General features: G+C 50.0%; 1 protein-coding gene across 1 annotated transcript in view; it reads right to left on the reverse strand.

Annotated features, from left to right (window-relative positions):
* Positions 1-12,408: 12,408 nt before the first annotated feature.
* The window catches only part of LOC112236030 (signal-induced proliferation-associated 1-like protein 1), a 230,058-nt gene continuing 215,738 nt past the window's right edge, over positions 12,409-26,728 (reverse strand). Inside the window, 12 exon segments of the mRNA XM_042322686.1 lie at positions 12,409-12,650; positions 14,179-14,257; positions 18,422-18,539; positions 19,210-19,362; positions 21,346-21,571; positions 21,963-22,098; positions 22,332-22,538; positions 23,345-23,499; positions 23,502-23,536; positions 23,539-23,564; positions 25,011-25,477; positions 26,148-26,245. Of these exon segments, the coding sequence (XP_042178620.1) occupies positions 12,507-12,650; positions 14,179-14,257; positions 18,422-18,539; positions 19,210-19,362; positions 21,346-21,571; positions 21,963-22,098; positions 22,332-22,538; positions 23,345-23,499; positions 23,502-23,536; positions 23,539-23,564; positions 25,011-25,477; positions 26,148-26,245 (1,844 nt within the window). The 3' untranslated portion in view covers positions 12,409-12,506.

Genomic DNA, 26,728 nt, shown 5'->3' on the forward strand with positions numbered 1-26,728 from the left:
ACTGTGAAGAACACACACACACACTGTGAAGAACCCCACACACACACTGTGAAGAACACACACCACTGTGAAGACACACCATAGCCATCAGTGAAGAACCCACATAGCCATCAGTGAAGAACCCCATAGCCACAGTGAAGAACCCCATAGCCATCAGTGAAGAACCCCATAGCCATCAGTGAAGAACCCATAGCCATCAGTGGAGAACCCCATAGCCATCAGTGGAGAACCCCCATAGCCATCAGGCAGAAAATAGCCATCAGTGGAGAACCCCATAGATCAGTGGAGAACCCCTAGCCATCAGTGTTATAGCCATCAGAACCCCATAGCCATCAGTGGAACCCAAGCCCAGTGAAGAACCCGATAGCCATCAGTGAAGAACCCCCATAGCCATCAGTGAAGAACCCCTATAGCCATCAGTGAAGAACCCCATAGCCATCAGTGAAGAACCCCCATAGCCATCAGTGAAGAACCCCCATAGCCATCAGTGAAGAACCCCATAGCCATCAGTGAAGAACCCCCATAGCCATCAGTGGAGAACCCCTATAGCCATCAGTGAAGAACCCCTATAGCCATCAGTGAAGAACCCCTATAGCCATCAGTGAAGAACCCCCCCTATAGCCATCAGTGAAGAAGAACCCCTATAGCCATCAGTGAAGAACCCCTATAGCCATCAGTGAAGAACCCCTATAGCCATCAGTGAAGAACCCATCAGTGAAGCCATCAGTGAAGAACCCCATAGCCATCAGTGAAGAACCCCCCATCAGTGAAGCCATCAGTGAAGAACCCCTATAGCCATCAGTGAAGAACTCCCATAGCCATCAGTAAAGAACCCCCATGAAGCCATCAGTGAAGAACCCCCATAGCCATCAGTGAAGAACCCCCATAGCCATCAGTGAAGAACCCAGTAGGTGTGAGTTTGGTGCTGATACACCTCATCTGATCACAGCTCAACCCACCATCACAGACTACTGATCCCGGCTGGCCCTGTTAGTGCTGAGGAGGAACACAAGCCTCACCTCAAGGACCAAGAGTTAAGGAGGTTAGGTCGCCTACTCTTCCTGCAGTCATTTATAAAAAATACGTTTTGTAGCAAATTTAAAAAAATATATTCTAAGCTTTCTTGACTGCTGATCACCAGTAAAAATGAAAGAAATGTTTTAGTTTTTGACGCATATTAATTTTGCCGCCAAACATCTTAATCATTCCAAAAACATCGCTCCACCAGTGACTCAGCCCCAGGTGGATTTCAGATAGTTGCTGGGGAAACCGATCCAAGATGGAGGATGTTGTGGTGTAGAGACTCTACAGTCATCACTTGCAGATCAGGCTAAAATGAACAGATTGACGTCGGTGCTTCACTTCGGTTTAAGCAAGTCATTACAAGTATTGTATGTTGTATCGTACCACCCTCTCTATCCCCTCCCTTCCTCTCTCCTCTCCTGTCCCTCCACCCTCTCTCTCTATCCCCTCCCTTCCTCTCTCCCCTCCCTCTCTATCCCCTCCCTTCCTCTCCCGTCCCTCCCCTTCCCTCCACCCCCTCTCTCTATCCCCTCCCTTCCCTCCCCCCCTCTCTATCCCTTCCCTTCTCTATCCCCACCCTTCTCTCTCCCTCCCTCCCTCTCTGTCCCTCCACCCCTCTCTCTATCCCCTCCCTCCCTCCACCCCCTCCCTTCCTATCCCATCCCTCCCTTCCCTCCACCCCCCCTCTATCACCTCCCTTCCTCTCTCCTCTCCTGTCCCTCCACCCCCCTCTCTCTATCCCCCCCTTCCTTCCCTCCTCCCCCCTCCCTCTATCCCCTCCCTTCCCTCCACCCCCTCTATCCCCTCCCTTCCTCTCCTCTCCTGTCCCTCCCCCTCTCCTCTATCCCCTCCCTCCCTCCCTCTATCCCCTCCCTTCCTCTCCCCATCCCTCCCTCTCGTCCCTCCCCCCCTCTCTATCCCCTCCCTTCCTCTCTCCTCTCCCGTCCCCTCCCTCTCGTCCCTCCACCCACCCTCTCTCTATCCCCCCTCCCTTCCTCCCTCTCCCCTCCCTTCCTCTCCCTCTATCCCCTCCCTTCCTCTCCCTCTATCCCCTCCCCCGTCCCGTCCCTTCCTATCCCTCTATCCCTCCCTCCCTCTCTCCTCTATCCGTCCCTCTCTCCTCTCCCCCTCTCCCTCTCCCTCCTCTCCCCTCCCTTCCCTCTCTCCCCCTCCCGTCCCTCTCTCCCTCTCCCGTCCCCTCTCTCCCCTCCCGTCCCTCCTCCCCTCCCGTCCCTCCTTCTCTCCTCTCCCGTCCCTCTCTCCTCTCCCGTCCCGTCCCGTCCTTCTCTCCTCTCCCGTCCCGTCCTTCTCTCCTCTCCCGTCCCGTCCTTCTCTCCTCTCCCGTCCCTCTCTCCTCTCCCTCCCCCTCCCTCCCTCTCTCCCCTCCCGTCCCTCTCTCCCCTCCCGTCCCTCTCTCCCCTCCCGTCCCTCTCTCCCTCCCGTCCCTCTCTCCCCTCCCGTCCCTCTCTCCTCTCCCGTCCCCCTCTCTCCTCTCCCTCCCCTCTCTCCTCTCTCTTCCTCTCTCCTCTCCCTTCCTCTCTCTATCCCCTCCCTTCCTCTCTCTTCTCCCGTCCCGTCCTTCTCTCTCTCTCCTCCCGTCCTTCTCTCCTCTCCCGTCCCGTCCTTCTCTCCTCTCCCGTCCCGTCCTTCTCTCCTCTCCCGTCCCGTCCTTCTCTCCTCTCCCTCTCCTCTCCCTCTCCCGTCCTTCTCTCCTGTCCTTCTCTCCTCTCCCTTCCTCTCTCCTCTCCCTTCCTCTCTCCTCTCCTCTCCCTCCCTTCCTCTCTCCTCTCCCTCTCCCTCTCCCTTCCCTCTCTCTCCTCTCCCTTCCCGTCCCTCTCTCTCTCCCTCTCCCTCTCCTCTCCCTCCTATCCCCTCCCGTCCCCTCTCCTCTCCCGTCCCGTCCTTCTCTCCTCTCCCGTCCTTCTCTCCTCTCCCTCTCTCCCCCTCTCTCCCTTCCCGTCCCTCTCTCCTCTCCCTTCCTCCCGTCCCCCCCTTCCCTCTCCTCTCCCTCCTCTCCCGTCCCGTCCCTTCTCTCCTCTCCCCCGTCCCGTCCTTCTCTCCCTCTCTCCTCCGTCCCGTCCTTCTCTCCTCTCCCGTCCCGTCCTTCTCTCCTCTCCCTCCCTCCTTCTCTCCTCTCCCGTCCCTCTCCTCTCTCCTTCCGTCCCGTCCCCCTCTCCTCTCCGTCCCGTCCTTCTCTCCTCTCTCCTCTCCCGTCCCCTCTCCTCTCCGTCCCTCTCTCCTCTTCCGTCCCCCTCTCTCCTCTTCCGTCCCCCTCTCTCCTCTCCTTCCTCTCTCTATCCCCTCCCTTCCTCTCTCCTCTCCCGTCCCTCTCTATCCCCTCTTCCTCTCCCTCTCCTCTCTCCTCTCCCGTCCCCTCTATCCCCTCCCGTCCCTCTCTATCCCCTCCCTTCCTCTCCCGTCCCTCTCTATCCCCTCCCTTCCTCTCTCCCCTCCCATCCTTCTGCCCTTTTCTCTCCCTCCCTCTTGTCTCCTCTTTGTTGCTCTGATTACTCACTGCAAACTGCAATTATCTAGCAGCCAGCCAAACAGATACTCATGAAACTGAGCTGGGTGTGAGTGTAGAGAGAAAGAGGAGAGAGAAGGAGAGGGAGAAGTAGAGAGAGAAGGAGAGGGAGAAGGAGAAGTAGAGCGAGAAGGAGAGGGAGAAGGAGAGAGAGGGAGAAGTAGAGGGAGAAGGAGAGAGAGGGAGAAGTAGAGAGAGAAGGAGAGGGAGAAGGAGAGAGAGGGAGAAGTTGAGAGAGAATGAGAGGGAGAAGGAGGGAGAGGAGAAAGAGAAGGAGAGGAAGAAGGAGAGAGAGAGGGAGAGAGAGGGAGAAGGAGAGGAAGAAGGAGAGGAGAGAGAGGAGAGAGAGAGAGAGAGAAGGAGAGGAAGAAGGAGAGAGAGGGAGAGAGAGAAGGAGAGGAAGAAGGAGAGAGAGGGGAAGAAGGAGAGAGAGGAGAGTAAGAAGGAGAGGGAGAAGGAGAGAGGAAAGAGGAGAGAGGAGAGGGAGAGAGAGGAGGGAGAAGGAGAGAGAAGGAGAGAGAGAGGAGAGAGAAGGAGAGGGAGAGAGAGGAGAGAGAGAAGGAGAGGGAGAGAGAGGAGGAGGGAGAAGGAGAGAGAGAAGGAGAGGAAGAAGGAGAGGGTGAAAGAGGAGAGAGAAGGAGAGGGAGAGAGAGGAGGAGAGAGAGAAGGAGAGGGAGAGAGAGGAGGAGAGGGAGAAGGAGGCAGCCGCAAAACAACAGAACAGTCACTCGAAATAGAAAATAGAGCTCTCGCTTAATTCACAAAGGAAAGTGAAACACTTCTGGATGCCTTTAATCTATTGGCAGATAAATACATCTGTTGGACCAGTACACCCACACACACACACACACACACACACACACACACACACACACACACACACACACACACACACACACACACACACACACACACACACACACACACCCAAGCAGCAAAACAAAAGCAGTCTCTCTCCTCCCACACTACAACAGAAAACTGAGGCTCAAATGAAGTATTTTAATTCAAAAAAAACTTTAATCGTGTGATGACCACTGAAAATGTCTCTTTTATACACCTCTACATTTTACAAACATGGGATGTAAACTTTGTTCATTAGTAACCATGTCATTTTTTTTATATGTGCATTCAATACAAAACGGTTTGATTTCTTTGTGGTAATTTGTTTCCAACAGAACTGTCCCCCCCCCCATAAACCCCTACTTAAGACACTGCAATACGACAGTACCAGCAACAATAAGGACACGTACCAAAATGGCACCCTATTCCCTATCTAGTGCACTACTTTTAACAAGTAGTGCACTAGAGATAAGGGGATAGGGTGCCATTTGGGATGTAATCAGAGAGAAATAAAGTACATTTAGATAACATACATACAGGAGTGGTTTTCATACACATTTGATACAATTCAGTCGCAACAATCATTTGTACAAAACAGTCTGAAAAAAAAGATCCCTTTTTAAAAAACATTTGGAGACTACGGATATAATTACAAAACAATATGTTACATTCACACTCCCAGAATTTATTGGTCTTGTTTTCTAAATGTCTTAACAGAATAGAAGGAACAGAACAGAACAGAAGGACAACAGAACCCAACATAAGGAACAGAACAGAACATAAGGAACAGAACAGAACAGAAGGAACAACAGAACAGAAGGAACAACAGAACAGAAGGAACAACAGAACAGAAGGAACAACAGAACAGAAGGAACAACAGAACCCAAAATAAGGAACAACAGAACAGAAGGAACAACAGAACAGAAGGAACAACAGAACAGAAGGAACAACAGAACAGAAGGAACAGAACAGAACAGAAGGAACAACAGAACATAAGGAACAACAGAACATAAGGAACAACAGAACATAAGGAACAACAGAACAGAAGGAACAACAGAACATAAGGAACAGAACAGAACAGAAGGAACAGAACAGAACATAAGGAACAGAACAGAACAGAACATAAGGAACAACAGAACATAAGGAACAACAGAACAGAAGGAACAACAGAACAGAAGGAACAGAACAGAACAGAAGGAACAGAACAGAACAGAAGGAACAACAGAACAGAAGGAACAACAGAACAGAAGGAACAACAGAACAGAAGGAACAACAGAACAGAAGGAACAACAGAACAGAAGGAACAACAGAACAGAAGGAACAACAGAACAGAAGGAACAACAGAACCCAAAATAAGGAACAACAGAACAGAAGGAACAACAGAACAGAAGGAACAACAGAACCCAACATAAGGAACAACAGAACAGAAGGAACAACAGAACCCAACATAAGGAACAACAGAACAGAAGGAACAACAGAACAGAAGGAACAACAGAACAGAAGGAACAACAGAACAGAAGGAACAACAGAACCCAACATAAGGAACAACAGAACAGAAGGAACAACAGAACCCAACATAAGGAACAACAGAACAGAAGGAACAACAGAACAGAAGGAACAACAGAACAGAAGGAACAACAGAACCCGACATAAGGAACAACAGAACAGAAGGAACAACAGAACAGAAGGAACAACAGAACAGAAGGAACAACAGAACAGAAGGAACAACAGAACAGCAAAAGAAAAATGAAAAAGTGAAGAGTAACGTGACAGAATATTCAGAATGGAGGAATGAGCCTGGTACTGTATCAAGGCGAGAGTGTGTGTGTGTGTGTGTGTGTGTGTGTGTGTGTGAGCGCGACTGTTTGTCTGTGTGCACGAGAACACGGAACTCAAAACTCCGACCCCTCTGCCCTACGTGATAGTTTGTGAGTACAAAACTATGGCAATAAAATCTAGAAATAACATCTCATTTCAATATGGACTAATGTTCTTCGCCAGTCACTGGTACTGTGAGGGAAGGGATGAGGTGGGTTGGATGATTCTTACAACAGAACCAAGACACGCCTCGACAGACAGACAGACAGACAGACAGACAGACAGACAGACAGACGAGGGAGACAGACAGACTGTCTGTCTGTCTGTCTGTCTCCCTCGTCTGTCTCCCTGTCTGTCTGTCTGTCTGTCTGTCTGACAGACAGACAGACGAGGGAGACAGACAGACGAGGGAGACAGACAGACGAGGGAGAGACAGACAGACAGACAGACAGACAGACAGACAGACAGACAGACAGACGAGGGAGACAGACAGACGAGGGAGACAGACAGACGAGGGAGACAGACAGACAGACAGACGAGGGAGACAGACAGACGAGGGAGACAGACAGACGAGGGAGACAGACAGACAGACGAGGGAGACAGACAGACGAGGGAGACAGACAGACAGACAGACGAGGGAGACAGACAGACGAGGGAGACAGACAGACAGACAGACGAGGGAGACAGACAGACGAGGGAGACAGACAGACGAGGGAGACAGACAGACGAGGGAGACAGACAGACGAGGGAGACAGACAGACGAGGGAGACAGACAGACGAGGGAGACAGACAGACGAGGGAGACAGACGAGGGAGACAGACAGACGAGGGAGACAGACAGACAGACAGACAGACAGACAGACGAGGGAGACAGACAGACGAGGGAGACAGACAGACGAGGGAGACAGACAGACAGACAGACGAGGGAGACAGACAGACGAGGGAGACAGACAGACGAGGGAGACAGACAGACAGATGAGGGAGAGAGACAGACAGATGAGGGAGAGAGACAGACAGACACCCACTTCATAGTTCTGGAACTCTCTAGCTCAGGCTACATGCTGACTGAACACGTGGGCTTCTGGTGACTGATTAGGTTTTGACGAGTACTGGGGTGTAATCCCTGGGGGAATATTTACAAGAAGGGAGACCCCCTCACCCCAACAGAGGTCAGAGACCCCCTCACCCCAAAGGGGTCAGAAACCCCTCAACCAAACAGAGGTTAAAGGTCAGAGACTCCCCACCCAAAGAGAGGTCAGAGACCCCTCACCCCAACAGAGGTTAAAAAGACCCCCTCACCCCAACAGGTCAGAGACCCCTCACCCCAACAGAGGTCAGAGACCCCCTCACCCCAACAGAGGTCAGAGACCCCCTCACCCCAACAGAGGTCAGAGACCCCCTCACCCCAACATAGTTATTTAGCAATACCCATCACACACACTGACACAAGGGACACACACACACACACACAGCACAAGGGACACACACAGCACAAGGGACACACACACACACACAGTACAAGGGACACACACACACAGCAAAAGGACACACACACACACACAGCAAAAGGGACACACACACACACACAGCACAAGGGACACACACACACACACACACAGCACAAGGGACACACACACACACAGCACAAGGGACACACACACACAGCACAAGGGACACACACACACACACACAGCACAAGGGACACACACACACACACAGCACAAGGGACACACACACACACAGCACAAGGGACACACACACACACACACAGCACAAGGGACACACACAGCACAAGGGACACACACACACACACAGTACAAGGGACTGCAATACCCATCACACACACTGACACAAGGGACACACACACACACACACACACACAGCACAAGGGACACACACAGCACAAGGGACACACACACACACACAGTACAAGGGACACACACACACAGCACAAGGGACACACACACACACAGCAAAAGGGACACACACACACACACACACACAAGGGACACACACACACACACACAGCACAAGGGACACACACACACACACACAGCACAAGGGACACACACACACACAGCACAAGGGACACACACACACAGCACAAGGGACACACACACACAGCACAAGGGACACACACACACACACAGCACAAGGGACACACACAGCACAAGGACACACACACACACAGCACAAGGGACACACACACACACACACAGCACAAGGACACACACACACACACACAGCACAAGGGACACACACACACACACAGCACAAGGGACACACACACAGCAAAAGGGACACACACACACACACACAGCACAAGGGACACACACACACACACACAGCACAAGGGACACACACACACACACAGCACAAGGGACACACACACACACAGCACAAGGGACACACACACAGCACAAGGGACACACACACAGCACAAGGGACACACACACAGCACAAGGGACACACACACAGCAAAAGGGACACACACACACACACACACACACACACACAGCACAAGGGACACACACACACAGCACAAGGGACACACACAGCACAAGGGACACACACACACACACAGCACAAGGGACACACACACAGCACAAGGGACACACACACACACACACACACAGCACAAGGGACACACACACACAGCACAAGGGACACACACACACAGCACAAGGGACACACACACACACACACACACAGCACAAGGGACACACACACACACACACACAGCACAAGGGACACACACACAGCAAAAGGGACACACACACACACACCTGAGTGATGACTAAGTGTTTCCCTCCCCAGTGTCTGTCTGTCTGTAACAGTGTCTCTACGGAGGTGGAAAGACATTTATTATCATACTACAGCCTAGCAACAGCGTCAAAAGAAACTCGACACGTTGAAGTGTGTGTGTTTTATACCAGGTAGCTGTCCATTTTAGTAGTGACACGGGTGTTTTCTTAGTCAGACCGGTTTGTGCCATGATGCCAACTGTGACCATAGGAGTTGGGCTAGAAGACAAGCCAGGATCCAAGTCATGTCTCCACATCAGTGGATGAAGAAAACAGACTACACGGAGATAGATGCAATCTAACCCATTCATTCACACCCAAAACAACAACAACAACATCAACAACATATATTGTACTCTATTGTTCTCAGACACCTGTATTGCAGCTCGAGTAGCTTGACAATGTTGAGGGGTTCAGATTGAATCACATAGTTATCCTTTATTCCTTTATCTGTGGGGGTTGAACTGAATAAAACGACTGTCGTTTCTGACTATAGAGACAGAGAGGTGTTTTAGTACACAGAGGATGGATCATGGCAGCACATTGATTATTTTATGTTGAGTGACACTTCCACTTTTCACCACTGGAGGGCACTGTAAGCAACACAACAGCAGGCTCTGGCACCACAAAACGAGATATTAATAATATAGGAAGCTAGCTCTGGTCCAGGGTGTAAGCGTATGTTTCTCTACTAACAGGAGTGGAGGAACACGGACTAATGCCCTGGACCAGAGCTAGTAGAAACCATAATGTCAGGCTTTAAAAGCAAGAATGGAAAGAATCAAAGCCATTTAGATAATAAAATAATGACATTTTCTAAGAGAAAACTAAACACTGACGACTTCAGTTGTACTGTACGCAATAAGAACAACTTATTTATTGATTATTTTTTTATAATACAAAGAAATAAATAACCCCCCCCCCCAAAAAAAAATGCTTCCCCATTTAAAACGATTTAGAAGTGAATCACATTCCTTGAGATGGTGGGGGGGAAAGAGAAGAATCCTCTCTCTTCTTCATCGTACTCGTCTTCATCGCGCCGTACACCAAAATGATGAAGACGTCCCGTTGCTATTCCATCACTCTGCTTTGGAGTAAAACGTCCGTTTCAAACCTACTGGTCCTCAGAACTTCTCTTGGAAACGGAACAGGAAGTCTGGCTATGTTATATCTGCTTATTGCTTTTAAAACACTGTTCTGTTAGCAATATAGTCCCGATGTCAGCATCTCTCTCTGCTGTTGATGACATGGTTATTTAACAAACCTGGAACGAAGTTTCAAAGTGTCACAAGCACCTACACAATGGATTCTGAGATCGAGGATGCCGGATGTTTCTGAGGGGGCAGAGTGTGGTTGGGAGGGGGCAGAGTGTGGTTTGGGGGCACCAGAGTGTGGTTTGGGGGCACCAGAGTGTGGTTTGGGGGCATAAGAGTGTGGTTTGGGGGCATAAGAGTGTGGTTTGGGGGCATTTTTTTGGTTTGGGGGGTTGTAACACACTACTGGTCAATGAGACTAGTTGGGAGGGCAATATGGTGCGAGGGGGTGTTGACAAAACTCCAACTGACAAAATATCTATTTTTCCAGACTCTTGGAAAGTTCTCTTTCAGATGTTAGAAGCACATGCTTCTCAATGACCTGGTCCAAAGCAGATACAATCCCTTGGTCAGAATGTCCAGGCTTCCATTGACACCAAGTTAACCCAGTAGGTACCTGGATTGCTGGCTCTTCATTCTCTCTCCTTGGTTGGTCCAATAGAAACGGGTGAAGAGGAAGATCTGTATGTGTGTAGAGGAATGTGATTGGACAGAAATCAGCAGGCAGGGCTGTCTGTCTATTCCCTCAATCTGTCTACCTGTTTAGTTGGATAGTGTAGACAGAGGTAGCATTAGATGAGTCAGGGTTTGGAGAGGAGTGAAGGAGAGGAGGAGAGAAGGAGGAGAGAAGGAGAGAGGGAGGAGAGAAGGAGAGAGGGAGCAGAGAAGGAGAGAGGGAGCAGAGAAGGAGAGATGGAGAAGGAGCAGAGGGAGGAGAGAGGGACGAGAGAGGTAGAGAGAGGTAGAGAGAGGAGAGGGAAGAGAGAGGAGAGAGGGAAGAGAGAGGGAGGAGAGAGGGACAAGAGAGGGGAGAGGGACAAGAGAGGAGAGGGACGAGAGAGGAGAGAGGGACGAGAGGTACAGAGAGGACAGGGAAGAGAGAGGGAAGAGAGGGAGGAGAGAGGGGAGAGAGGGGAGAGGGGAGAGAGGGGAGAGAGAAGAGAGAGGGGAGAGAGAAGAGATAGGGGAGAGGGACGAGAGAGGAGAGAGGGACGAGAGAGGTGAGAGGGACGAGAGAGGAGAGAGGAGAGAGGGACGAGAGAGGAGAGAGGGAAGAGAGAAGAGAGAGGAGAGGGATGAGAGAGGGATGAGAGAGGGAGGAGAGAGGGAGGAGAGAGGGAGGAGAGAGGAGCGATTCCAGTTTCCACAGGGGCTGTTACAGTTAGTGTGGTCTATGTTCTGAGGCCTCAGGTGAAGAGACGTACTGTACAGACACTCAGGCTGTCTGGGTAAACATAACTCTCTCTTTGTCCTCCTACCACTCCCAGAGTGAAGTCAGCTCAGACGCTGTGGGAGGAGACGAGGAGACAACGCTCAAGTCTTCTGAGCTCTAGTATTTCTGGGTAGTACTGAAATCACATCACAAATACACACCTCCCCAGCCAGTGTGTGAGGACAGGATTATTTAACACAACAACACTGTCCTTCTAGGCTCTGGTCCTGAGTGTGAGAAGGGAACTTTACTGAAGACCGAGGGTAAGAAGGAGACACGGGGGTTGAAATACGTCCTTCAGCGAGTTCCAGGGAGAAAGGGAAATGGTTTTGGGGTGGTTGGCACTGGTCCCATTGTTTGGCTAGAGTCAAGGACAATCACTTTCTCTCTTCCTCTTCTCCCTCTCCTCACTCTCTCTTCCTCTTCTCCCTCTCCTCACTCTCTTCCTCACTCTCTCTTCCTCTTCTCCCTCCAGTTGAAAAGTCCTCTTCCTCACCTCACTCTCTCCTCCTCTCTTCTGTCTCTGTCTCTCTCCCTCTTCTGTCTCTCTCCCTCTTCTGTCTCTCTCCCTCTTCTGTCTCTCTCCCTCTTCTGTCTCTCTCTCTCTTCTGTCTCTCTCTCTCTTCTGTCTCCCTCTCTCTTCTGTCTCCCTCTCTCTTCTGTCTCCCTCTCTCTTGTCTCCCTCTCTCTTCTGTCTCCCTCTCTCTTCTGTCTCCCTCTCTCTTCTGTCTCCCTCTCTCTTCTGTCTCCCTCTCTCTTCTGTCTCTCTCTCTCTCTTCTGTCTCCCTCTCTCTTCTGTCTCTCTCTCTTCTGTCTCTCTCCTCTTCTGTCTCTCTTCTGTCTCCCTCTTCTGTCTCTCTCTCTTCTGTCTCTCTCTCTCTTCTGTCTCCCTCTCTGTCTTCTGTCTGTCTCTCTTCTGTCTCCCTCTCTCTTCTGTCTCCCTCTCTCTTCTGTCTCCCTCTCTCTTCTGTCTCAGTTCATGTCGATGGTGTTGAAAACCCACTCTGTGAACTTCTTGAGTTTGGCAGCAGAGCTCTGGGACTCCTCCTGCAGCCGCTGGTTATCTTCCCATAGCATCTTGATCTGTAGATGGAGACGCTGCTTCTCCTCACGCTCCTACAGGGAGGGAAGGAAAGGAGAGGGAGGAGGAGGGAGGGAAGGATGGAGAGGGAGGGAAGGAAGGAAATGGAGGGAGGGAGGAAGGAAAGGAGAGGGAAGGAAATGGAGAGGGAGGAGGAGGGAAGGGAAAGGGAGAGGGAGGGGGAAGAGGAGGGAGGGAAGGAAAGGAGAGGGAGGAGGGAGGGAGGGAAGGAAAGGAGAGGGAAGAGGAGGGAGGGAAGGATGGAGAGGGAGGAGGAGGGAGGGAAGGATGGAGAGGGAGGGAAGGAAAGGGAGGGAGGAGGAGGGAGGGAAGGATGGAGAGGGAGGGAAGGAAAGGAGAGGGAGGAGGGAGGGAGGGAAGGAAAGGAGAGGGAAGAGGAGGGAGGGAAGGAAAGGAGGGAGGAGGAGGGAGGGAAGGATGGAAGGGAGGAGGAGGGAGGGAAGGATGGAGAGGGAGGGAAGGAAAGGAGAGGGAGGAGGAGGGAGGGAAGGATGGAGAGGGAGGGAGGGAAGGAAAGGAGAGGGAAGAGGAGGGAGGGAAGGAAAGGAGAGGGAGGAGGAGGGAGGGAAGGATGGAGAGGGAGGGAGGGAAGGAAAGGAGAGGGAAGAGGAGGGAGGGAAGGAAAGGAAGGGAGGGAGGAGGAGGGAGGGAAGGAAAGGAGAGGGAGGAGAAGAGAGGGAGGAGGGAGGGAAGGATGGAGAGGGAGGGAAGGAAGGAAAGGGAAGAGGGAGGGAAGGAAAGGAGAGGGAGGAGAAGAGAGGGAGGAGGAGGGAGGGAAGGAGGGGTAGGGAGGGAAGGAAGGAAGGAAAGGAGAGGGAAGAGGAGAGAAGGAAGGAAAGGAGAGGGAGGGAAGGAAAGGAGAGGGAGGAGAGAGGGAAGGAAAGGAGAAGGAGTGAGGGAAGGAAAGGAGAAGGAGTGAGGGAAGGAAAGGAGAGATAATGGGAGGGATAGAGAGAGGTAGAGGGAGAAGGAGGGTGAGAGAGGAGGGGGAAGGAGGGTGGGAGGGATTGGAGAGGGAGGAGGGATAGAGGGAGGGGGAGAGAGGAGGGAGAGAGAGGAGGGAGAGGGAGAGAGAGGAAGAGGGAGAAGGAGAGAGAGAGGAGGGTGGAGGGATAGAGGGGGAGGGAGAGAGAGGAGTTAGAGTTCAGCAACATTGTGTAACAGATTGTATCTAAACCACCGGGAATGACACAAACTGCTGATTCACTAACTAAAAGGACAGAAAACTGTGTGACCAAGTTTGTTCCAAATGAGAAAACAGTAGGCAGCTTTGACAAACGTAGAGATCGGACACAGCTAAAGTTTCAGAAAGTACAGAAGTTTGAGTGAGTGTGTACGTGCGTGTGTATTTTTGTGAGAGCCAGTACACACACCGATCTGTTCATCCAGAGTAGTCCATTAGTTTAAACCTTGTCTTCATGGTTCGTTTCTGAGTTAAAGTGCATGTATTGACTCGTGTGGTTATTGACAACCATTTTTCTCCATCAATTTGCTGAAACGACGACAGAGAGAGAGAGAGGAGAGCTATGTTGTGTGTGCTACCTTTTTCAGGTCATCCTGCAGCATCCTAACCATGGCTTCCAGCTTGGTCAACTTCCTCTCCAAACCTGCAGGACCCTCACTGGGGAAAGAGTGACAAACACACATCCGAACACATGACATCTGGCATCATCTAAAACACATCTAGTAATAACTATGAGAAGACAGGATGTGAGATCTGGCATCATCTAAAACACATCTAGTAATAACTATGAGAAGACAGGATGTGAGATCTGGCATCATCTAAAACACATCTAGTAATAACTATGAGAAGACAGGATGTGAGATCTGGCATCATCTAAAACACATCTAGTAATAACTACGAGTAGTCAGGATGTGAGATCTGGCATCATCTAGTAATAACTATGAGTAGTCAGGATGGGAGATCTGGCATCATCTAGTAATAACTATGAGTAGTCAGGATGGGAGATCTGGCATCATCTAGTAATAACTATGAGTAGTCAGGATGGGAGATCTGGCATCACCTAAAACACATCTAGAAATAACTATGAGTCGTCAGGATGTGAGATCTGGCATCATCTAATAACACATCTAGTAATAACTATGAGTAGTCAGGATAGGAGATCTGGCATCACCTAAAACACATCTAGTAATAACTATGAGTAGTCAGGATGGGAGATCTGGCATCATCTAGTAATAACTATGAGTAGTCAGGATGTGAGATCTGGCATCATCTAGTAATAACTATGAGTAGTCAGGATGTGAGATCTGGCATCATCTAGTAATAACTATGAGTAGTCAGGATGGGAGATCTGGCATCATCTAGTAATAACTATGAGTAGTCAGGATGTGAGATCTGGCATCATCTAAAACACATCTAGTAATAACTATGAGTAGTCAGGATGGGAGATCTGGCATCACCTAAAACACATCTAGTAATAACTGAGAAGTCAGGATGGGAGATCTGGCATCATCTAGTAATAACTATGAGTAGTCAGGATGTGAGATCTGGCATCATCTAGTAATAACTATGAGTAGTCAGGATGTGAGATCTGGCATCATCTAGTAATAACTATGAGTAGTCAGGATGGAAGATCTGGCATCATCTAATAACACATCTAGTAATAACTATGAGTAGTCAGGATGGGAGATCTGGCATCATCTAGTAATAACTATGAGTAGTCAGGATGGGAGATCTGGCATCATCTAATAACACATCTAGTAATAACTGAGTAGTCAGGATGTGAGATCTGGCATCATCTAGTAATAACTATGAGTAGTCAGGATGGGAGATCTCATCATCATCTAGTAATAACTATGAGTAGTCAGGATGGGAGATCTGGCATCATCTAGTAATAACTATGAGTAGTCAGGATGTGAGATCTGGCATCATCTAGTAATAACTATGAGTAGTCAGGATGGGAGATCTGGCATCATCTAGTAATAACTATGAGTAGTCAGGATGGGAGATCTGGCATCATCTAGTAATAACTATGAGTAGTCAGGATGGGAGATCTGGCATCATCTAGTAATAACTATGAGTAGTCAGGATGGAAGATCTGGCATCATCTAATAACAATTCTAGTAATAACTATGAGTAGTCAGGATGGGAGATCTGGCATCATCATCTAGTCAGGATATCTGGCATCATCTAGTAATAACTATGAGTAGTCAGGATGGGAGATCTGGCATCATCTAGTAATAACTATGAGTAGTCAGGATGGGAGATCTGGCATCATCTAACACATCTAGTAATAACTGAGTAGTCAGGATGGGAGATCTGGCATCATCTAGTAATAACTATGAGTAGTCAGGATGGGAGATCTGGCATCATCTAGTAATAACTATGAGTAGTCAGAATGGGAGATCTGGCATCATCTAATAACACATCTAGTAATAACTGAGTAGTCAGGATGTGAGATCTGGCATCATCTAGTAATAACTATGAGTAGTCAGGATGGGAGATCTGGCATCATCTAGTAATAACTATGAGTAGTCAGGATGTGAGATCTGGCATCATCTAGTAATAACTATGAGTAGTCAGGATGGGAGATCTGGCATCATCTAGTAATAACTATGAGTAGTCAGGATGGGAGATCTGGCATCATCTAGTAATAACTATGAGTAGTCAGGATGGGAGATCTGGCATCATCATCATCTAATAGACACATCTAGTAATAACTGAGTAGTCAGGATGTGAGATCTGGCATCATCTAGTAATAACTATGAGTAGTCAGGATGGGAGATCTGGCATCATCTAGTAATAACTATGAGTAGTCAGGATGGGAGATCTGGCATCATCTAGTAATAACTATGAGTAGTCAGGATGGGAGATCTGGCATCATCTAGTAATAACTATGAGTAGTCAGGATGTGAGATCTGGCATCATCTAGTAATAACTATGAGTAGTCAGGATGTGAGATCTGGCATCATCTAGTAATAACTATGAGTAGTCAGGATGGGAGATCTGGCATCATCTAGTAATAACTATGAGTAGTCAGGATGTGAGATCTGGCATCATCTAGTAATAACTATGAGCATCATCTAGTCAGGATGATGTGAGATCTGGCATCATCTAGTAATAACTATGAGTAGTCAGGATGGGAGATCTGGCATCATCTAGTAATAACTATGAGTAGTCAGGATGGGAGATCTGGCATCATCTAGTAATAACTATGAGTAGTCAGGATGGGAGATCTGGCATCATCTAGTAATAACTATGAGTAGTCAGGGTGTGAGATCTGGCATCATCTAGTAATAACTATGAGTAGTCAGGATGGGAGATCTGGCATCATCTAGTAATAACTATGAGTAGTCAGGTTGGGAACCATATCTTCAAGCCTTCAGAAACTATTTCAAATACTTGCAGTCTCTGACAAGCAGGATTAAAATGTTTGGAAATAATTTAACAGAATACTGCTGCCACTGTCACCTGGTGTGGGTCACCTGTGTGAGGGCCAGGCTCTGTCTGGTGTGGGTTACCTGTGTGGGTTACCTGGGTGAGGGTCAGGCTGTATCAGGTGTAGGTTTCCTGGTGTGGGTTACCTGGTGTGGGTTACCTGGGTGAGGGCCAGGCTGTGTCTGGTGTGGGTTACCTGGTGTGGGTTACCTGGGTGAGGGTCACCTGGGTGAGGGCCAGGCTGTGTCTGGTATGGGTTACCTGGTGTGGGTTACCTGGGTGAGGGTCAGGCTGTGTCTGTGTACCTGGTGTGGGTTACCTGGGTGAGGGTCAGGCTGTGTCTGGTGTGGGTTACCTGGGTGAGGGCCAGGCTGTGTCTGGTGTGGGTTACCTGGGTGAGGGCCACCTGGGTGTGGGTCACCTGGGTGAGGGCCAGGCTGTGTGGGTCTGGTGCCACCTGGGTTACCTGGGTGAGGGTCAGGCTGTGTCTGGTGTGGGTTACCTGGGTGAGGGCCAGGCTGTGTCAGGTGTGGGTTACCTGGGTGAGGGTCAGGCTGTATCAGGTGTGGGTTACCTGGGTGAGGGTCAGGCTGTATCAGGTGTGGGTTACCTGGGTGAGGGTCAGGCTGTATCAGGTGTGGGTTACCTGGGTGAGGGTCAGGCTATATCAGGTGTGGGTTACCTGGGTGAGGGTCAGGTCAGGTGTGGGTTACCTGTGAGGGTCATCAGGTGTGGGTTACCTGGGTGAGGGCCAGGCTGTGTCTGGTGTGGGTTACCTGGGTGAGGGCCAGGATGTGTCTGGTGTGGGTTACCTGGGTGAGGGCCAGGCTGTATCAGGTGTGGGTTACCTGGGTAAGGGCCAGGCTGCGTCTGATGTGGGTTACCTGGTGTGGGTTACCTGGGTGAGGGCCAGTCTGTATCAGGTGTGGGTTACTCGGGTGAGGGCCAGGCTATATCAGGTGTGGGTTACCTGGGTGAGGGCCAGGCTGTATCAGGTGTGGGCTACCTGGGTGAGGGCCAGGCTGTATCAGGTGTGGGTTACCTGGTGTGGGTTATCTGGGTGAGGGCCAGGATGTGTCTGGTGTGGGTTACCTGGTGTGGGTTACCTGGGTGAGGGCCAGGATGTGTCTGGTGTGGGTTACCTGGTGTGGGTTACCTGGGTGAGGGCCAGGATGTGTCTGGTGTGGGTTACCTGGGTGAGGGCCAGGCTGCGTCTGATGTGGGTTACCTGGTGTGGGTTACCTGGGTGAGGGCCAGGCTGTATCAGGTGTGGGTTACCTGGGTGAGGGCCAGGCTGTATCAGGTGTGGGCTACCTGGGTGAGGGCCAGGCTGTATCAGGTGTGGGCTACCTGGGTAAGGGCCAGGCTGTATCAGGTGTGGGCTACCTGGATGAGGGTCTTGATAGAGGGCCAAGCTGTATCTCCAGGCTGGGCTGTGACTGGTGAGGGCTGGAGGCTCCACTACCTCTGGGGTTAGAATCACTGAACACAAACCCTCTCTGGACTGGACAGAGGGAAGAAAGGAACACAGAGAGAGAGAGAGGACACACACAGAGAGAGAGAGAGAGAGAGAGAGAGAGAGAGAGAGAGAGAGAGAGAGAGAGAGAGAGAGAGAGAGACACAGAGAGAGAGGACACAGAGAGAGAGGACACAGAGAGAGAGGACACAGAGAGAGAGGACACAGAGAGAGAGGACACACAGAGAGAGAGGACACAGAGAGAGAGAGGACACAGAGAGAGAGGACACAGAGAGAGAGAGAGAGAGAGAGAGAGGACACACACAGAGAGAGAGACACACAGAGAGAGAGGACACAGAGAGAGAGGACACAGAGAGAGAGGACACAGAGAGAGAGGACACAGAGAGAGAGGACACACAGAGAGAGAGGACACAGAGAGAGAGAGGACACAGAGAGAGAGAGGACACACAGAGAGAGAGGACACAGAGAGAGAGGACACACAGAGAGAGAGGACACACAGAGAGAGAGGACACACAGAGAGAGAGAGGACACACAGAGAGAGAGAGGACACACAGAGAGAGAGAGGATACAGAGAGAGAGGACAGATTATGTATATATTATAAGGAGGTTAAATTGGGTTAAAGGTCAAGCCACAATCCAGTTATACCTTCCATTGTTTCAAAGGAAGCCATATAAATCTAAATATTACTGTAATTACTCTCAAAGGTGCTGGCCACATCCACCAGGTGGGTCCAGTCCAGGGGGCTGTCCCTGCTCTCAGAGGGGGGGAGGGGCATCAGCTCCTGGGGGAGGGGGTGGCGCTGACGCTCAACCATCTCAGCCAATGATGTGTCAGACGCAGACAGGTCACCTGGAGAAACAGCACAGGGGGGGACAGGTTAGAGCCGGAGACATTACTAACCACGAGAAGATAAACTTAGTGACAATGTTGTTCAAACCATGCACACTAGTCCCTTAGATAGCCTCTTTTTTTTCTGAAAATGAAACTAACAGGTTGCTATTTTATATTTGTACAACAACATGAGCTTTTCTACCAGCAGGGGGCAGCAGATACACAGCAGCAGCTGCAACTAGCATCACAGCATACACCATGCTCACAAAGCCCTCCATCGAAGCTTCACGTGTCATTCCAGGTAGTCCACTGTCCACAGTTGTATTTTAGAAACCAATGACCATGTTAATATATTCTACAGTTGAAGTCGGAAGTTTAAATACACCTTAGCCAAGTACATTTAAACTCAGTTTTTCCACAATCCCTGACATTTCAATCCTAGTAAAAATTCCCTGTTTTAGGTCAGTTAGGATCACCACTTTATTTTAGGAATGTGAAATCAGAATAATAGTAGAGCAAATTATTTCTTTCAGCTTTCATTTCTTTCATCACATTCCCAGTGGGTCAGAAGTTTACATACACTCAATTAGTATTTGGTCGCATTGCCTTTAAATTGTTTAACTTGGGTCAAACATTTTGGGTAGCCTTCCACAAGCTTCCCAGAATAAGTTCCTCCTGACAGAGCTGGTGAAATTGAGTCAGGTTTGTAGGCCTCCTTGCTCGCACAAGCTTTTTCAGTTCTGCCCAAAGTTTATATAGGATTGAGGTGAGGACTTTGTGATGGTCACTCCAATACCTTGACTTTGTTGTCCTTAAGACATTTTGCCACAACTTTGGAGGTTTGCTTGTGGTCATTGTCCATTTGGAAGACCCATTTGCGAAAAAGCTTTAACTTCCTGACTGATGTCTTGAGATGTTGCTTAAATATATCCACATAATTTTCATGCCTCATGATGCCATCTATTTTGTGAAGTGCACCAGTCCCTCCTGCAGCAAAGCACCCTCACAACATGATGCTGCCACCCCCGTGCTTCACGGTTGGGATGGTGTTCTTCAGCTTGCAAGCATCCCCCTTTTTTTAACAATGGTCGTTATGGCTAAACAGTTCTATTTTTGTTTCATCAGACCAGAAGACATTTCTCCAAACAGTACAATCTTTGTCCCCTTGTGCAGTTGCAAACCGTAGTCTGGCTTTTTTATGCCGGTTTTGGAACAGTGGCTTCTCCTTGCTGAGCAGCCTTTCAGGTTATGTCTATATAGGACTCATTTTACTGTGGATATAGATACTTTTGTACCTGTTTCCTCCAGCATCTTCACAAGGTCCTTTGCTGTTGTTCTGGGATTGATTTGCACTTTTCACACCAACGTTCATCTCTAGGAGACAGAACGCGTCTCCTTCCTGAGCGTTACGACGGCTGCGGGGTCCCATGGTGTTTATACTTGCATACTATTGTTTGTACAGATGAATGTGGTACCTTCAGGGGTTTGGAAATTGCTCCCAACGATGAACCAGACTTGTGGAGGTCTACAATATTTTTTTCTGAAGTCTTGGCTGATTTAGTTTGATTTTCCCATGATGTCAAGCAAAGAGGCACTGAGTTTGAAGGTAGGCCTTGAAATACATCCACAGGTACACCTCATTTTTTGGAATTTTCCAAGCTGTTTAAAGGCACAGTCAACTTAGTGTATGTAAACTTCTGACCCACTGGAATTGTGATACAGTGAGTTATAAGTGAAGTAATCTGTCAGTAAACAATTGTTGGAAAAATTACTTGTGTCATGCACAAAGTAGATGTCCTAACCGACTTGCCAAAACTATAGTTTGTTAAAAAACAAGACATTTGTGGAGTGGTTGAAAAACGAGTTTTAATGACTCCAATCTAAGTGTATGTAAACTTCTGACTTCAACTGTATGTGATAGTCAAGAACAGGTGTGTTACTCAATAGTCAGTAATCAAAAGGGTTTGTGAGCAGGGTTCAAGGTAACTGGAACAGTCTCACCGTGGAGTTTGATCCCCAGTTTGTACGAAGGTCGTCTGAGAGGCACCCCGCGGGTGGTGGGAGAACGTGGCAACGTGGAGCAGCTGAACAGCACGTCACTAGCCAGGCTGGGGTCTGGTTCTAGGTCCCCCAGCCTCAGAGAGGGGACACGCTGGCCCCGGTAGATACTCTCATCAGACAGGGTCCGGTGGAGTGATCGACGGGTAGGGGGCTGGCCTGAGGAGGACTGGAGGGAGGGAGGAAAGAGAGTCAGACTGGTAAGTCCTGCTATTACAAGTCAATTTCATGAAAACACACTAGCAGAAGGATTTAAATTCTAACATTGCAGAAGTCCCTGGTCTGATGTCTGTACACTGCATGATCTCATTGTACCCACATATAAAATGTTTACTGTTATTGTCATTATCTCACTCCACTTTAAACAACAGTGGCCTTGTCATTCATGATAATAAAATGTGTTTGTATTGTAGCACCTGGGAAACATTTTGATCGCAGGTGCAAAGTTCACCCCTATAACATCATACCGGTCTGATAGGCCGTGCTATTGTTTCCTGTACCTTGTCCTTGGGAGGGGGGGTCTGGTCTCTTCATACCTTCCCCACCCACCCTGCATGTACCTTGTCCTTGGGAGGGGGAGGTCTGGTCTCTTCATATCTTTCCCACCCACCCTGCATGTACCTTGTCCTTGGGAGGGGGAGGTCTGGTCTCTTCATATCTTTCCCACCCACCCTGCATGTACCTTGTCCTTGGGACCTTGTCCTTGGGGAGGTCTGGTCTCTTCATATCTTTCCCACCCACCCTGCATGTACCTTGTCCTTGTCCTTGGGGGGGGAGGTCTGGTCTCTTCATATCTTACCCACCCACCCTGCATGTACCTTGTCCTTGGGAGGGGAGGGGGGGGTCTGGTCTCTTCATATCTTCCCCACCCACCCTGCATGTACCTTGTCCTTGGGGGGGTCTGGTCTCTTCATATCTTCCCCACCCACCCTGCGTGTACCTTGTCCTTGGCCTTGTGCCGTCTGTGTTTGAGGGGGCTGTCTGGACTCAGTCTCTTCATATCATCCTCTGCACTGGTCTTAGCGTGGGTGAGGTGTGGCTGGGGGGAGTGATGAGGTCTGCTCTGAACACCGACCCCACCCTGACCTCCACCCCCCTCTCCTCCACTTCCTCCTCCTCCTTCCCCCGGGGACTTCCTGGTAATACATCAACATGGAGGGGTTAGAGGTCAGATAACAGTGTTAAAACGTGTTAAAAATGTAAATACATGCTGCTGCTTCAATACTGTCCTGGGAACACACACCAGGCAGTAAACCAGGCAGTAAACCAGGCAGTGAGACAGGCAGTAAACTAGGCAATGAGCCAGGCAGTAAACCAGGCAGTAAACCAGGCAGAAAACCAGGCAGTGAGCCAGGCAGTAAACTAGGCAGTGAGCCAGGCAGTAAACTAGGCAGTGAGCCAGGCAGTAAACTAGGCAGTGAGCCAGGCAGAAAACCAGGCAGTAAACCAGGCAGTGAGCCAGGCAGTAAGCTAGGCAGAAACCAGGCAGTGAGCCAGGCAGTAAACCAGGCAGAAACCAGGCAGTGAGCCAGGCAGTGAACCAGGCAGTGAGTGGGCCAGGCAGTGAGCCAGGCAGTGGGCCAGGCAGTGAGCCAGGCAAACCAGGCAGTGAGCCAGGCAGTAAACCAGGCAGTGAGCCAGGCAGTAAACCAGGCAGTAAACCAGGCAGTGAGCCAGGCAGTGAACCAGGCAGTGAGCCAGGCAGTGAGCCAGGCAGTGAGCCAGGCAGTGAGCCAGGCAGTAAACCAGGCAGTGAGCCTTAAAATAAATCTAATAGATTTTCATCTGGTACAGAGTTCCTCATCACATTTCAACTCAACTTGATGTTAAAAGCATTGTAATACCACCATTTGGCCACAAGGTGTGGATCAAGTATTCAGAGAGTTCACACAAGGTTATGGTGTCACACATTCAATAGAACACCTGTCCCTCCTGGTCTTACCTGCGGTTGTCTCCGAAGTCGACAGAGTTGATGGTGGACCCTGGCTTCCTCCAGCCGATGAGGTACTTGGAGGTGGCTCCCTGACGGGGGTAGAAGGTCTTGGGGCTGGGGGAGATCGACGTCTGGGAGCAGGGGGAGGTGGCAGAGGAAGAGGAGCAGGGGAGGTGGCAGAGGAAGAGGACTCTTCACGGGGGAACTGTGGCCAGAATGGCCTCTGGAGCTGGGGGTGGGGGAGAGAGAGTATGGGGGAGAGAGAGGGGGTGGGGGGGAGAGAGAGTATGGGGGGGGAGAGAGAGGTGGTGGGGGAGAGAGCGAGTATGGGGGAGAGAGAGGGGTGGGGGAGAGAGAGAGTATGGGGGAGAGAGAGGGGGTGGGGGGAGAGAGAGAGTATGGGGGAGAGAGAGAGAGAGAGTATGGGGGAGAGAGAGAGAGTATGGGGGGAGAGAGAGAGAGTATGGGGAGAGAGAGAGAGTATGGGGAGAGAGAAAGATAGTATGGGGAGAGAGAAAGATAGTATGGGGAGAGAGAGAGAGAGTATGGGGAGAGAGAGAGAGAGAGAGTATGGGGGAGAGAGAGTATGGGGAGAGAGAGGGTATGGGGAGAGAGTATGGGGAGAGAGAGAGAGAGTATGGGGAGAGAGAAAGAGAGTATGGGGAGAGAGAGAGAGAGTATGGGGAGAGAGAGAGAGAGAGTATGGGGAGAGAGAGAGAGAGTATGGGGAGAGAGAGAGAGAGTATGGGGAGGAGAGAGAGTATGGGGAGAGAGAGAGAGAGTATGGGGAGAGAGAAAGAGAGGGAGAGAGAGAGAGTATGGGGCGAGAGAGAGAGAGAGTATGGGGGGAGAGAGAGAGAGAGTATGGGGCGAGAGAGAGAGAGAGAGTATGGGGGAGAGAGAGAGTATGGGGAGAGAGAGAGAGAGTATGGGGAGAGAGAGAGAGTAGAGAGAGAGTATGGGGGGAGAGAGAGAGAGAGAGTATGGGGAGGGGAGAGAGAGAGAGTATGGGGAGAGAGAGAGAGTATGGGGAAAGAGAGAGAGTATGGGGAGAGAGAGAGTATGGGGAGAGAGAGAGAGTATGGATCTAACTAGCGGACATCGAGGGCCAAAATAATGTAACATGCCAATGAAATAATCTAGACTTTGAGCTAATAACTACGGAGATAAACACACATCTTTGCAGTGGACGTGTAGAGATTACAGTGTGCTACATATCCTCCTCACAGTCCTAACGTCAATGTACACAGTTATCATGCTATCAGCTAGCTAGGCTTTAATCAACGTGCATCTCTGTGGGCTTTGTTAACTGTGTGAGTTCTGTTACGAGTATCAAGGCCATTATATTGTGCTTCTGGAGAAGACACTTGTATCTCTTTGTGACTGAGGATATATTCTACCTCACCACTGCTTGAAAGATTAGCAATCCGTTTAGATAATATATATCTATCTATCTATCTATTTAACTTGCTTTGGCAATGTTAACACATGTTTCCCATGCCAATAAAGCCCCTTGAATTGAATTGAATTGAGAGAGAGAGAAAGAGAGAGAGCGGGAGGGATCTAGCAAATATCATGGTTAAAAGACGGGAGTTTTTGAAAAAGGTTATGTGTTTGAGGGTGAGTGTGTGTCTGCTGTATGCGTGTGTGTATTCAAGTCTTAAACACTACATACCTGGACCCTGCGTCACTCAGACTGAACAAGCTGCAATCTCTAACCAACAGGTGTGTAGGAGGAGTCCTAGCAGTCCCCTCTCCTCTCTCCCCCCTCTCCACTGGGGGTTGTGGGGACTCCACGGTTGTCGTTGACCTCTCTAGCACCCTCCTGTCCCCCTCAGTGGGGCTATGCCAAGGGGATGGAGCTCTATCCCTCCCCTCTCTACCCCCAGGAGCCAAGAGGGAACTAGAGCTCCCGTGGTGGGGGTGTGTGTGGCCCCCTCCTCCTCCGTAAGACGAGGTGTCTATCCCGCTGTCGGCCGAAGCCCCATGGAGGTAACCCCCTCCCAGGCCGTTGGGTTCAGAGTCAGTGGCCTCCCCTGGTGCTCCGGGGCCCCCCAGGTCGGACCACTTGTCGGTGTCGCTGTGGCCCCCGCTGGAGGCCGTGCTGGACAGGGTGTTACTGCTGGAGTAGGGACCCTCAGGCTGTGGGAGGGGAGAGAGAGAGAGAGGGGGGAGAGTGAGAGAGGGGGGAGAGTGAGAGAGAGAGGGGGGAGAGAGAGAGAGAAAGAGGGGGGGGGAGAGAGAGAGAGGGGGGGGAGAGAGAGGGGGGGAGAGAGAGAGAGAGAGAGAGAGAGAGAGAGAGAGAGATGGGTTAGACAGGAGTCTGGACAAGAGAAAATGTCTTCAGATCAGTGATATCCTCATCTCCTCTCCTCATCTCATCCCCTCTCCTTCATCTGCAGTGATCTGAAAAACCTGGACAAGAGAACATGTCTTCAGGTGCTTTAGAGCGGAGGTGAGGAGAGGAGATGAGGAGGGTAGATGAGGAGAGGAGGGTAGATGAGGAGGGTAGATGATGAGGGGAGATGAGGAGGGTAGATGAGGAGGGGAGATGAGGAGGGGAGATGAGGGAGGGAGATGAGGAGGGGAGATGAGGAGGGGAGATGAGGAGGGGAGATGAGGAGGCGAGATGAGGAGGGGAGATGAAGAGGGGAGATGAAGAGGGGAGATGGAGAGGAGATGAGGAGAGAAAGTCACTTTGGACTATTGACATGCAACCCAAATGTTTCATCAGGTGGCATAAGAAGTACGTTTCGTCCTCCACCCTGGTCGGGGTGAGGACAGGGGAGTGTGGCGCAGAGTGAAGCCTGACCTGGGAGCTCTTCTTGGGGGAGTGGTGGATGACCTGCTCCTGCCTCTGGATGCGTGGTGCTCCGGAGTACCCAGGACCAGACTTAGACACAGGAGAATCTAAAACACACACACACACACACACACACACACACACACACAAGAGTTTGAGGTTAGCAACAGTGCAAGGAAACACATACACACGTTCATACTAGTGTGACCACACACTAAGGACCATGACTTTCGCACACAGTCCTCAGAGCCAGATATACTGATAATCTAGTTTACATTATTGTACAGTCGCACGTACAGAGTGTGTGACGATCATCCTATGATCTCATCACATAATCTAGACATGCCTTACAAACAGTTGAAGTCAGAAGTTTACAACATAAACTGAGATTGGAGTCATTAAAACTCATTTTTCAAACACTCCACAAATGTCTTGTTAACAAACTATAGTTTTGGCAAGTCGGTTAGGACATCTACTTTGTGCATGACACAAGTCATTTTCCCAACAATTGTTTACAGACAGATTATTTCCCTTATAATTCACTGTATCACAATTCCATTGGGTCAGAAGTTTACATACACTAAGTTGAC

This window comes from Oncorhynchus tshawytscha, linkage group LG05 (genome assembly GCF_018296145.1).
Source record: "Oncorhynchus tshawytscha isolate Ot180627B linkage group LG05, Otsh_v2.0, whole genome shotgun sequence".
Classification (NCBI taxonomy): domain Eukaryota; kingdom Metazoa; phylum Chordata; class Actinopteri; order Salmoniformes; family Salmonidae; genus Oncorhynchus; species Oncorhynchus tshawytscha.